The sequence below is a fragment of the Cetorhinus maximus genome, chromosome 5, assembly GCF_964194155.1.
Source record: "Cetorhinus maximus chromosome 5, sCetMax3.hap1.1, whole genome shotgun sequence".
Classification (NCBI taxonomy): Eukaryota; Metazoa; Chordata; class Chondrichthyes; order Lamniformes; family Cetorhinidae; genus Cetorhinus; species Cetorhinus maximus.
The window spans coordinates 80,187,242-80,201,497 of record NC_135883.1 but is presented as its reverse complement, the minus strand read 5'-3'; the positions used below and the strand labels follow the sequence as shown (position 1 = coordinate 80,201,497).

Below are 14,256 nucleotides of genomic sequence, written 5' to 3'. Positions count from 1 at the left end.
CAGTGCCACCTGCCTTGCAGCTGCTGCAAAGTCAGTTCCCCAAAAAGTAAATACTTGGAATAGATCTTGTATTAAACTTTCATTGTTTAAAAAAGGCATTAACAATGTAATTTCAGATATTGAAACATCTAGTCAAGTGTGGTTTGTGAGTAAAAAAATGGAAAATAATTACAAATCACATGGTTTAACATTGAGTTTGAAGATCTCATACTTCTTGGTTTGCAAGAAATAGTATACAATACAAAATATTGAGTTCAGATGCTACACAATTAGAAGAGAAAATTGCAGAGAATAGAATGGACAGAAGTAGGCTGGAGTTTCAAATAAAAACAATCCATGAATCAACATTAATCAAAATATTTATACTCTTTCCCTTTCCCCCAAAAAAAGAGCATCTCCAATTGTTTTATAACTTTCCATACAAAAAAAACTTTTCAAATGCCACACATTAAGCGACAAATTTACACACCTCCTCTTCCTCTGCTTTCTCATTCAGGTCATTGTCATAAGAGGCGTATAATGTAGTCGCCTTAGGCTCCAGGTAGCAGAGAGACAGAGCAAGAGGAAGAGAAAGGGTGAGTGAGAAAGGGACAGACTGGGATGCAGACAAAAGCAGCACAAAGATGACAATGATAGACGGAATAAGGGATGGTGATGTAATAGGAATGTACTTTTGAAAACTTGGTGGAATCAAAGCTGAACAGTCAGCAGGAAGGCTGGGAAAGCTAATATAACCATCCTCATCAAGCAATGAAGGGAATTTGTGTGGAAAGCATTTGTATAGATTTAGAAATGCGAGAGCCAATGTCTTTCTTACAGGATTAGAGTCAATTTTTATTTCCTTCAGGTCCTGTGCTTTAAGATTATGACACTGAACAGGTGTGATAAATACAGGATCAGGATGATGAGGATTAGTTAATAATACTGCATCATGCTCTGGTGTTGTTACGTGTGGACTATGACTGGAAGAAATAGACTCGAAAATACATTCTTTGTCTAATTCTCCAGTTGAAAATGCACTACCCTCTGAAATGTCAGACAGAAAATCTGTCTCAGGAATAGGAAAGAGATTTAAAGAGAGGGAATAGCTGGAATAAGTAGGAGATGGAGGATATATGTAATGAAACTAAATTAAACCCAGTAGACACATGTTAATGTTTCAGAAAGTATAGAGGGGACAGAAAGGAAACAAAAAAGAAAAGAGAAACAATATTAGTCAGAAAGTCACTCAGGAAGTGCTACAAATTCAAACAAATGGAGGCAGACAACTTTAGCCTTTGCAAGATGGATAGGGTAAACACAACACAGGAAAAACAAGCAAGCAAAGTACATCTTTTGTACAATAATTATTAAAATTTAGCTTGATTATAACAGAGCTTTTTCTCCCAACCATATGCTTATTCAACTTAAAATTCAAAACACAAGAAAAACTTTTATCTGAAGTAAACTTGCTCAGTTTTTTTCCTACAAAGGATTTAGCTACACTTTATCAGTCATGGTCCTGTTACATTCCTATATTATGTTAATTTTAGCTATTAAGAACATAGCGCACATAACAGTGGCACTTGAAATATAACGCAAAACAGTTCTGCTACTTTACAAATATTAGGGGAGATTTTCTTGGGTCTGGGTCTACATCCAAGATTAACAAAGTGCAACAAATAGCTAAACATTAAGCAGGTGAGAACACACACCTGATTTTCATGACATTAAATTAAATGGAGAAACATTTTGTGGGTTCCTTCACAAGTATGTGTGTTCTGACTGCCCAATTTTCCAATATTTGCTGCACCCACACTACCAACACACCTGGGCACTGAACCAGGAAAATCTCTCCTCAAATAGTTTTCAGCACTTACATTTATTCTTACTTATTTTGATTTCAATTGATTATTTACACATCCTAAAGTTCGATCCATGCAGAGCTGGAAAAGTCAACTCATCCGATAAAGGGTGCTTTCTAGTTTTAGGAAATTTGAAAGCAATAATATTTTGCTTTTGATTCATTTATCTGAGTTCATTCATTATTTTTCTACTCTCTCTGATTTTTTCAGCAAATATATCCCATCATGATCAATTTTACTACCTTATTTGTTAAAATAAGTGGCTGCAAATAGTGGACAAAACTTAAAGGGATAAAAAGCACTTCCCTTCATCCACATAACATACTCAGGGGGAAACAAATGCCCTTACTGGTGAGGGATAATGTTCATTTTGCATTTTCTCTCCCCACCCCTTTCTCCACAAGCCAGAGAACACTTCTGAATTTCCCCCACAATATGCAATCTCTTCATCATCTCCCCTGCCCCAAGAATTAATTCGTACAAGGTGAGAATAGGAAATTTAAGAAAATTGTGTTAGTTTAATGATGGTGAAAGCTACAATGATTGACAGTCAAGGCTGATTCCTCCCATAAAATGTATCACACACAGATTTTACTGCAATTCTTTTCCACCCCTTTTCCAAGAAATACTTGATAAAATATCACATTATAAAGCTTTAAATCATGTGATAGTTGGAGGGGAAAAAATAGTTCTGCACTATTAGCATGCTTATGGAAATCACTATTGAACACTTTGCATGGTGAAAAACTTGTGTGCATTAATTATTGACTAATCAAAGTAGTAACTTTTTAAATAAAAATATACAATACCTTTGTTTCCACAGGCATTTCCAGCTGAGAGACTTTTGAGGGAGTGCTTTTGCCTTTTGCTTCTGCCATTTCATCTGTTGCTTCTACTTTAACAATACCAACAGTCACAGCAGTGACGTCTGCCATTGAACTCTGAGAAACACCTACAGAAGATGAATCCTGCAGCAGGCCAACTTCATCAATGCCATCTACTGGGGCTGTTAGAGAAAATAAACTTTTTTTGCTCATATCGGTCATTATTAGCTCAGTTGGCTACAGTGTGATGCAGAATGATATCAATGGCATGGGTTTAATCCCTGGCTGTGCTAGTCCATGGAGACTTCTCACCTTGCCCCACGTTTGTGGAGTGGTGCCCCTCAAGCTACATATAACCGACTGTCTCTTGCTAATGGAGAGAGATACCTATGGTATTTTGCATACTAATTACCTACACAAATGCTCAGAAGATGCACCAAATACAGTAGTTTATATGCTATATATGTTTTTCCACCTCCAAAGGTTAAAGAGGTCAGTGCTGAGAAATGAAATAGTTTCTGGCATCAAGAGTAGATTTTTCTAGACCTGAGTCCAGATGTATTGCATTACCCTGAGGAAAATTGTTGGGGAAGATAGACAGATAATTGGGAAGTCCCCCATACCAAAGTCCGGTCTTCCCTCCCTGATTTCTCTGTACTCATTGTTTCCAGGGAAGATGTCATACGCAGACAACGGACTGTGTCAAAACCAAGTCAGAACGATGATTCATAAGTCACATAACCTGAAATAAAAATCATACTTCTGTCTTGGTATTGTTGCATGCTCCATCAGTCATGGTTCATAGGAACAGTCTGCTACAGATCAGCTTGATCCAAAGTAATGTCCACATATGACATAGGAGAAAAGTTAACTGAAAATAGCAAGTATTTTTTCAACCTAAAATTATTTTTAATAAAAGGGACATTGGAGTTTATTTAACAGAAAGCACTTTCTCTAGACTTATCTTCGAAGGATGGATTAGAGCCTGATGGCTTATTGAAATTCACCACCCACCTACCTCCATCAAGACTTCTGGACATTCTCTTACTCGAAGTACGTTCAAAATATGGTGCAGGTCTGTCTATGAGTGTGCTAGCCTCCCGTGTTTGAGCCTGGGTACGACCACTGTATCGGAACTTTGACCCCAAAGTCAGGAACTTGCTTTTTGGAGTTTGTTCAGGGGATAGCAACCTGCAATTAATGATTTTAAGTGTTTTAAAAATTCAAAATTAAATGCTTTTCAATATAAATACACAAATTAAAATGTTGCCATGTATTGGTTCAAACATAGAAAATAACCATTAGTCTGTACTTTTCAGACATCCTGGAAACATGGGATTTGCTAAGGAACATCATCAAGGGAACTTTCTCAGTACATTGCATTTTGGCCAATTAAATGTGAAAATTTCCCATTTTTGAGTATGCACATAAAAATAATTAATTGTCCTTCCTTTAGAAACTATTCACTTCAGATGTGCGTTGCAGGGAGTACTTCACGTGAAAAATACTCAACTCATTCTTCCTTCTTTGCAGCATACATCTATATACAGGGCAATTCGTTATAGGATATGGATAAAGGTGTAACCGGAAAATTATAGCAAGACAGAGATAATGAAAGCAAAGGGACAATTTGTCCGTTGCCACTAGTACAGCGAGGATCATTTTGGATTACTACCATAAATGCTGTTATATCAGGACTGTGTACATTAGCATTCATTAACTTTGGCTAATCCAACAACTACAGAATAGGTTTACCTGAAAAAAGTATGATGCTCCACACAAACTTTCCACAATCTCTTTGCTGCTCGGTGATTAGGCAACTTGAACCCAATAGTACTTTCAAACTGCTCTGTCTGGAAAGAAGAAATGAAATGACATCTTCTCAGCAGTAAACAGGGATTCCCAACAAAAATAAAATTGTTTGCTTTTACAAGATATCAACCTTTGTACTACTGTTTAAACATAAACGCACATTGTTTTTTGAAACACTTTGACAACTTATAAAAATGACCCCTCACCTTTCAAAAGGACAGAGATAAAAATATATTAATAAGAACCAAATATGAGATACTTTATCACTTTATTTTTGCATTATACCAGTCCAGTGTTTAACTGGTATTTCTAATTCCACATACAATGCAATGCAATGCATTCTGTGAAGATAAAATATAAAATCACAAGACAATTAAATTTTCAACTCATTCAAGTGTTAAACAGGATCTCTTGGGCAGTCCCTTGGGATCGCAGATGCCTTGGTTCCACTGCTGTTCTGTGCATTCTAAAATGGCTAACAGTGTGCAATCTGCACACATGTGGGCAGGTGTGCTTGAGGGATCAAAAAGATGAGTTGTTTGAGGGCTCTGTACTCCTTCCGCTGCTTGGATTTGACTGCTGCATGCTTCTGTCAGTTTCTTGAGTCGCTTAGTACCTTCCTGAATGTTCCTTCTCCATTTTGGGCAGTCATAGGCTAGGAACATAGGAACAGGAGTAGGCCATTCAGCCCATTGAGCCTGCTCCACCAATCAATTAGATCATGGCTGATCATCTACCTCAATCCCATTTTCCTGCACTATCCACATATCCCTCGAGTTAATTGCCATGAATCAATGGGCATGTTGGATTTCTTCAGGGATGATCTGAGGATATCCCTAAAGCTTTTCCTCAGTCCACCTGGGAGTCTCCTGTCATGACAAAGTTCAGAGTAGAGCAATTGTTTTCAGAGCCTGTTATCAGGCATGTGAATGACGTGACCTGCCCAGCAAAGCTGGTTTTGGGTCATTAGTGCCTAGATGCTTGAAATGTTGGCTTGGGAGAGGATGTTGATATTAGACCACCTGTCCTGTCAACAAATTTGAAAGATTTTTCAGAGACAGCATTGATGGTATTTCTCAAATGTCTGAGGTCCCTGCTATAAATTGTCCAAGTCTCTGAAGCACATAGGAGCATGGGGATCACTGCTGCCCAGTAAACTTTAGTCCTGGGTTTGAGGTCCTGGTCCTTGAATAATCTTTTCTTCAGTCGTCAAGAGGCTGAGCTGGCACACTGGAGATGGTGACAGGCTTCAACATCTGTATCTGCCTTCAGCAAGAGGTGGCTCCCAAAATATGCCAAAGTAGTCCATGCTTTCCAGGTTCTTAACTTGAATCTTGATTGATGGGGAGGGCAATGGTGTGCTGCAGATGCGGGTTGGAAGAGGGCTTTAGTTTTGCAGGTGTTCTCTACATTTTGCCTCTTGGTGATATCACCCACAGACAATGCATCAAGTTCCACATACAGTAACTGCACCTATCTCTGCTTCTGCACTATCTCTCTATCCCTTCACTGCTTTCAGGTCACTTGGCTGACATAAATTTTAACTTCTCCCAGTCAAAAACTGAAAATCAAATGCATCATCTTGGACTTCAGCCACAAACTCTATCCCAGCCATCAATACCATCTCCCTCCTGAACGTTCTCAGGTTGAACCAGGTTGTTTGTAACCCTAGCACCCAATGTGACCCCAAGCTGAGCTTTTGATTCCATATGGTCTTGAACGCAAGACCATCTATCTTCACCTCCAAAACAAAAACAGAATTACCTGGAAAAACTCAGCAGGTCTGGCAGCATCGGTGGAGAAGAAAAGAGCTGACGTTTCGAGTCCATATGACCCTTCAACAAAAAGATTTCCAGCATCTGCAGTAGTTTTTTGTTTTTATCTTCACCTCCAACATTGTTTGCTGCTGCCTCTAGCTCAGCTAATATCTTTGTCACCTCCAGATTCAGCGATTCAAATCGTTCCCCAACTGGACTTTCATCCCATCCTCTACAATAAAGTACAGCTTATTCAAAGCCTTGCAGCCCATATACTATCCTGCACAAAGATTCACCCAACCATCCCTGTCATTGATGTTTTACATGGACTCCCTCTCCACCAAAGTGTCAAATTTAAGATTCTCATCGCTTCTAGGCCTTGTCCTTACCTATATCCATAACTACTTCTTGCCATACAGTTCTCCCACGAGTCTCCATTCCTCCAACTCTGGCCTACATATGACCTTACGAAATAGAAGTAGGTCATTTGGCCCCTTGAGCCTGCTCCATAAGAGCCACTCAATAAGATCATGCTGATCTGTTCGTTTCGAATTCCACATTCCCAACCACCCCCCAATAACCTTTGATTCCCTTGCCTAACAGGAATCTATCTACCTCTGCCTTAAAAATATTCAATGACCCCGCCTCCACCGCCTTCTGAGGCAGAGAGTTCCAGAGTTGCAGAATACTTGGAGAACAAAAATTTTCTTTGTCTCTATCTTAAAAGGGTGGCGCCTAATTTGAAAACAGTGCCCACTAGTTCTGGACTTACCCAAAAGAGGAAACATCCTTTCCATGTCCATCTTGTCAAGACTGTACAGGATCTTATATATTTCAATCAAGTCACCCCTCACTCTTCTAAACTCCAGTGGAAACAAGCCCAGTCTGTCTAACCTTTCCTCATAAGATAATCCACTCATACCAGGCGTCAATCTAGTAAACTTCCTCTGAATCTCCTCCAATGTATTTGCCTCCTTCCTTAAATAAGGAGACCAAAACTGCACACACTATTTGAGATGTGGTCTCACCAATGCCCTGGTATAACTGAAGCATAACATCCTTACTTTTATGTTCAATTGCTCTTGTAATAAAGGATAGCCTTCTTAATTACTTGCTGTACCTGCATACTAACTTTTTGTGACTCATGCGCTAGAACACCTGGATCACTCTGCACCTTGGACCTCTGCAGCCAATCTCCATTTATGTTTCTTCCCACTGCAGTTCCAGTAAATGGTCCATAGATCTTCTTTGCATTTACAGGGTTAATTTCCACTTTTGGCAATAGATCTGCTGTCATCAAACTTTGCCGCCACAGTAGTCAAGATGACCCTTGTCTGTGTCAGTTCATTCCTTAGTCCCTAACCCCCTCCTACTCAGCTGCAGCAGTGTCCCCTCTTGTCCTCACCTCCTTTCACATTCTCCAGATAGTCTTCGGCAACCAACATGATTACGTCACCATGCACGTTTTTCCACCTCACTTTGTGGAATGCCTCTGCAATACATTTGTGTAATCTTTCACCGTGCTACTTCCTATGCAACTGCAGGGTGCACAACACCTGTCCATTTAACTCATAGCCATTCCAGAACTTCTTCAATTTGAGATGGCAAGTACATGCCCTTTCTCTAGTCTAATACACTCTGATAACTAATCATAGGGCAGTCTCCTTTATATTGAGAAAACCAAAGATTAGGTGGTTGCTTTACCAACCACTTTCTTTCATCAGCTTTGTGTATTTCCAACATTGTAGGGGTATTTTTCCCCCCTCAGAGTATACCGCTGTTACAACCCAATAGAATGGAACATGAACATTAACCTTTCTCAAATTAATTGCATTCCATTCTGCTTTAAATTAGCTTCTTGTCAGTCTTAAATAAGTTACTGTGAAATTTAACCATATATCAAATTGATGCTTGGATAAATTCTTACCTCTCCAGGTCGGATTTTAATATAAAAATTGCTTCGTTTGTAAGAAATTTTAAGAATTTTTGGCCAAGCAAAGCGGTTAATTCGGAGACGATCCTTGTAGATGAGCAGTCCATTAGCACATATGCCCAACATAATATCCACTCCTTCTGAATCCTATTTAAAAAGCAACAGAAAAACAATAAAGTTTTTTAAAAAATCAACATGGCATGTCAAAGGCTTGCACATACTAAAGCCCAATTTTCAAGGTAAATTGGCAGATAACTTTAACTCATGAGCAATACAAAGATCTCCAGAATAAGGAATAATATTATGAATGCGTCCTTTTAAACAACTTAAGGTTAATTACTGGATAACTGGAGAGGCATATGATGAGGATCTATAGAAAACTATTATTGCCCAAGTTGGCTGTTCTGAGAACTCTCAAATAACTAATCTTAAAGTAAGATACTGTCAACAGCAGTACACAGTGAAGAAATTTCTCCTCTTCTCAGTCCTAAATGATCAGCCCTTATCCTGAAACTGTGTAACCTGTTCTAGATTCCCCAGCCAGGGGGAAACAACCTCTGTCTACCCTGTCAAGTTCCTTAAAAATCTTGAATGCTTCACTGAGGTCAACTCTCATTCTTCTAAAGTCTAGAGAATATAGACACAATTTACTCAGCCTCCTGTGATAGGGCAACCCTCTCCTTCCAAGGACCAATTTAGTGAACCTTTGCTATACTGCCTCCAATGCAAGTTCTTAAAATATGGAGACCAAAATTGCACAGAATAGGTGTAGACTCACCAAAGCTCCATACAATTGCAGCAAAGATTCTTTTATTCTTGTACTCCAATCTCCTTGCGATAAAGGTCAACATGCTATGTGCATTCTTAATTGCTTGCTGTAACTGCAAGATAATTTGATGTTGCTTGTACGAGTATACCAAAATCACTTTGAATATCAACACTTACAAGTTTCACGCTTTTAAAAAAATATTCTGGTTTTTTATTCTTACGGCAAAAGTGAAAAGCTTCACACTTCCCAACATTATGCTCCATCTGCCATCTTGTCAACCACTCGCTTAACCAGTCTATATCTCTTTGTAGCCTCTGTACGTCCTACCCACAGCTTACCTTTCCATCTAGCTTTGTATCATCAGCAAACTCAGATACATCATTCTCTGTCTCTTCATCGAAGTCATTAATATCGATTGTAAATAGCTGAGGCCTCAGAACTGACCCTTGCACCACTCCACTAGTCACAGCCTGCCAAGCTGAAAATGTCCCATTTATTCCTTCTTTGTTTCCTATCCATTAACTAATCCCGTCCATGCAATTATATCATGTCTAACTCCATGTGCCCTTATTTTGTGTCTTAACCTTCTGTATGGCGCCTTATCAAATGTCTTTTGTAAATCCATGTATACTACATCTACCGGTTCCCCTTTGTCTATCCTACTAGTTACATCCTCAAAAAACACTCTTTAATTTGTCAAACACCATTTTTCTTTTGTAAAACATGTTGACTTGTTCTAATTATACTATGACTTGTATAAAAAGCAGCATCTCTATCAAAAACTATTTGTTTTATACTGTCTAGTAGATGCTTCTATGCATCGCTAAGGTAAACTTAGAACTACTTATGTCACTTAACTGAGGCATACAGTTTAAAATTCCTGGTTTACAGTGAATGATCTAACATATTACACAGTTACACATTGGGCAGAATTTTCCGTTTGTCGGTCGGGCGGCCGATTGCCACTGGAGAAATGGGCCGCGCTGCCATTTTCCGTGGGTGGGTCAATTAAGGCCCTTCCAGCGGGTAAGCGACTCCCGTGGAGAACGGGAAAATAGTCGAGGGGGCGGGCGGCATCAGACCGCCGGTTCCAATGGGGAACCAGCAGCCTGTTTAAAGAGTGGCCAGGCAGCCTGCTTGAGGCAGTGCACCATGGCCACTCGTAGAGAGAGGGAGGGAGGACCAACTGGACAGCAGCATGAGCAGGAGGAGGGGGGCAAGCTACAGAAGAGGTCAGCGGAGGGCCACTGTGCCCCCCGATTTTCAGGTGCATGCCTTGCTGTCCTCCTCCATGAGGTGTCTATCCGTTGGCATGTGCTGTATCTGGAGGATAGGAGGAGGGCGGCCCCCCATGTCACCAGCCAGGTGTGGGAGGAGGTGGGTGATGCTGTCAGTGCCCATGATGATGTGCAGCGCACTGGCACCCAGAGTAAAGATTCAATGATTTGCTGCGCTCTGGATGGGTGAGTACCACGTCGGTTTTGGCCATTTGATCCAGAAGGCAGCCTTAGCCTTTGAGCCCCCCCACCATGTCTTGCTGTCGTTACTGCATAGGGCATCTGGTGCATGCTGGGTGGGCAAATGGGTACTGACCATGCTTACATCAGCCTTAGCGATTGAGGTGAAGGGTTCTCCCCGCAGCATATGTTGGTGTTTGTGGCATTTGAGTAGTCTGGGGGCAACCTGCAGGGGAGGCCGCACGACACATACTCAGAACTCCAACACATGTCATATTGATGGTAATGAGATGGTCCAAGGGGTGCCTCAAGGTCTTTTGGCCAAATGGCATCTGCTGGCATCGGTGCTGCACCTAGTTGCGCCTCCTTGCCATGGGCGCTAAGACCCGTGTGCTATTCAAAGTGATGGATGCCGAATGTGTCCAAGGTGGCCGTTGGGGGAGGGGGTTGGGGCCAATTGTACTATCTTCTGAGGACTGATCACCAGTAGTGTGGACAGGAGCCGCTGGAGGCCTCAGATGGGCCACTGTGGTTGGGGTGCAGTGTGCACGTGCAGAGTACATGAGCGAACAGCCCCAATAAACCCTCTTCTCTGTTTTGCGGGCAAAAAGTCACCACAATGCCCGGGAGCACCAGAGGACTGGAGGTGGGTGCCAACGCCTCACAACCTTTGAAGAACAGGCCATGGAGCTGGGCAGGAGGCAGGAGGCCAGGACGGCGAGGCTGGGGTCCAGCGGCCAGGTATTTGAGGTCCACAATCCCATCCACTCTGTCTGCCCACCATCTAAACCACTGATGGTTGCTGGAATCGTTAATGCTGAAACAATGCTCATTCGCAGACTGCGACACATGAGTCATACAGAAGGGACCCTTGTCCCCTTGAGGATTCGTGTCTCCACCACCTTCCAAAATCACCTTATCCCATTTGTGACCACTATCACCATGGTCTAACATGCCATTGGATCGCTGCTGCACAGCCAAAGGGTTACTGCATCTTAGGGGGTTTGGGACCTCCAGCATCCTTTCAGCCAGTGCGCCCCACATTACTTTGTCCAAAAGGTCCTCAGCACCTCAGCTGTGAACCTCATGGCACTCAACTTAGATAAATGTCACCGTGTTACTCATCCCTGCGCCAAGGGGAAATGTTGCCTTCTGCCCACCTGGTCTATGCCCCTCCTAACGGAATGAAGGCCAATAATGTGACCTCTCAATCTCCTGTGATCCACAGCAAATGTCGCAACTGTTTGCAATGTTTCCTCAGCCCCACAACTATCCAGGCCACAATGCATCCAGGTCAGGTACCTCTGCACTCTCCCCACTCCTATGGCACATAACATGACATGTGGCATTCCTGAGGCCATCTGACCAGCCTGTCTGCATGTGCGTTTAATGGTTAGGGCTCCTCTTGACTCTTTCCCACCTCACCAATGTTCGTTTCCTTAGGGTCTTGAAGGGTGAGCGACTTATGAGGCTGGGGGGGGAGAAAGGGATGAAAGGCTAAACTGAATGTATGGCTAACTGATGCAGTGTCCTTGTTGTTAATTTCAGCATCACCACCAGAGCAAGCCGCATCTCGACACAGCAGCCCCCCCTCCACACCCGAGGGCCAACATGTGCAACTAGCAGCACATCATTTCAGCCAGCCAGGCACCAGAGCAGACACACACACCTCGGTGGGGACTTTACCGTCGGCTAGTGTCCCGGATCACAATGGAGAGGGCACATCACAATCGCTGGAGGAGATGGCAGGGGCAGAGAGTGCCGATGGCGCCAGCAGCCGGAGGGCTGCAGGGGACGAGGCACATGCTGAGTCCGGCACTGATGATGTGCCTCTGGAGTTGTTGTCCCCATTGCAACAGCTGCAGGACAGGCGGCAGGAAGTGCGTTTGCATCTGGCAGGGTTGCATGAGGGAATGCTTCAGTTGCTCTCTGCGATGGAGGAGTCCAGGCAGAGTGCACGTGAAGGTTTGACCCTCAGGGCAGAGCTTCAGGCTTCCTCCAATGAGAGATTGGCGACTCTCATAGAGGGGGGCTTCAATCGAATGGAACATTTTATGATTGGGATACGCTCTGACCTGCAAGCCCTCACAGCAGTACTGGCCACGGGTGGTCATTCGCAATGTGGGAGATGTTGTGGGCACCAAGCATCAGCACTCGGTGCCCATGCATCTGCGGTGAGCAGGGAGGTCGAAAGGGACCTCATATCGGCGCAGCAGCTGCCTGTCGTCACTGCGAGCTTCTCTCAGGGCGCTCCGGATGAGGGCAGCAGCTCCTCCGCCCCTCTGCCAGTCAACGTTTCTTCTGTTGAGGCTGTGACAACTAGGGAGGTGCCAGTTCAGGAACTGACCACTCTCTCCCAGGCGGGGCCATCACAGGCTCCACGGGACAGAGGACGCGCGCCAAGGCCAATAGGACAGCAGAGTCAGCAGGCTATCTACCACTATCACAGAGACGCGATCTGGGGGGTATTGGAGTGCGCCCCGAGCAGTCCAGGCAGTGGAAGCGCATCTTGAGAAGACCGATGGCTCTCTCCACCACAGCCCTTGTGGTGGCCTGGCTCCTATTGTACCGCTGCTCAGCTTCTGTTCTTGGACGGCCTGGTGGCGTCATGAGCCACCTTCGCAGGGGACGGCCCTTGTCACCCAGCAGCCAGCCAAGCCGGAGCACTGAAGAGCCCCGGCACCTGGGAGTGTCTGAGGATGTAGGCGTCGTGGGAGCTGCCTGGGTACCTTGCAGACTTGTAGAATCAGCATCCTGTGATCTCACACTATCTGCACATTCATGGAGTGGAAGCTCTTCCTGTTGACAAAGGCACCAGGCTCACCTGCTGGCGCCTTGATGGCCACATGTGTACAGTCTATAGCACCCTGGACACGGGGGAAACCAGCAATGGCCGCGAAGCCTCTGGTTCGCTGTGCCTGACTTGCCTGGTCGCAGCGGAAGTGGAGGAAGGTGGATACCCGTCTGAACAGAGTGTCTGTAACCTGTTTGACACAAGTGTGGACAGGTGATTGGGAGACATCGCAAGGATCACCCACCGAGCCCTGGAAGGAGCCAGAGGCATAGAAGTGGAGGGCAACTGTGAGCTTCAGAGCCGCTGGCATGGGGTATCCACCCACACAGTTAGGAGAGATCTCAGAGCCAATCATCTGACAGATATAGTTGACTGTCTCCCTTGAGAGTCGGAGCCTCCTTCGGCACTGCACCTCAGTCGTATTGAGGTAGCTGCTTCGCCGCCTGTACACCCTGGCAGCAGGATAGTGGCGTCTTCTGCGGCCCCTTGCACCTTGGACAACCTCTTGGCCCTGCGCCCCTTGTACCTGCGCCTGGCCTCCCAAAGGTGGCTCCCCTGGAGGCTGATTGTCCAGTCCTGGCCTCCTCCTTATTCTATCCCTCCCTTCCTCCTCAGGGGAGCTGCCTCCAGTGGAGAGGTCAGAATCCATACCCCCAGGCTAAATGGAGGCCTCCGGAAAGCTGCAGGCTCGAGAAAGATTACTGTCTGCAGACTGGCTTCAAAGTACACAAGAAGCTCTTGGAAATCGATGAGAACTGCTAACAATCACACAGGCAACTTTTAAACACTTTCAGCAATTAAAACTTTGTGTAAAACATGAACAGCCCCTCTGAGTCCACATATCCCGACTTTGCATGAGTTTTCTTAAAAAATCTCCTACCCGCCTGCCTGTTGGGCCCGTGCTCCGACCCGAAGTTCGCGCGGGCCCCTCAAAATCCAGGACAATTGGCAAGTTAAGGGCCTTAACGAGGCCTTCAATTAATGGTGGGCGAACGCCCCACTGCTGAGCGCGCCCGCCGACCGAAATATCGCGGTGCCGTGCGCTGACATCGGCACGGGGAAAATT

General features: G+C 44.2%; 1 protein-coding gene across 19 annotated transcripts in view; it reads right to left on the bottom strand.

Moving 5' to 3' along the window:
- Positions 1 to 14,256, bottom strand: part of epb41l2 (erythrocyte membrane protein band 4.1 like 2) — a 206,598-nt gene that overhangs the window by 24,484 nt on the left and 167,858 nt on the right. For all 19 annotated transcript variants that reach the window (XM_078542095.1, XM_078542107.1, XM_078542109.1 and 16 more), the window contains 4 exons: positions 8,165 to 8,317; positions 4,424 to 4,521; positions 3,687 to 3,859; positions 2,654 to 2,850 (listed from right to left, as the gene is read on the bottom strand). In XM_078542095.1, coding sequence (XP_078398221.1) covers positions 2,654 to 2,850; positions 3,687 to 3,859; positions 4,424 to 4,521; positions 8,165 to 8,317 — 621 coding nt within the window. The remainder of the gene's footprint in view (positions 1 to 2,653; positions 2,851 to 3,686; positions 3,860 to 4,423; positions 4,522 to 8,164; positions 8,318 to 14,256) is intronic.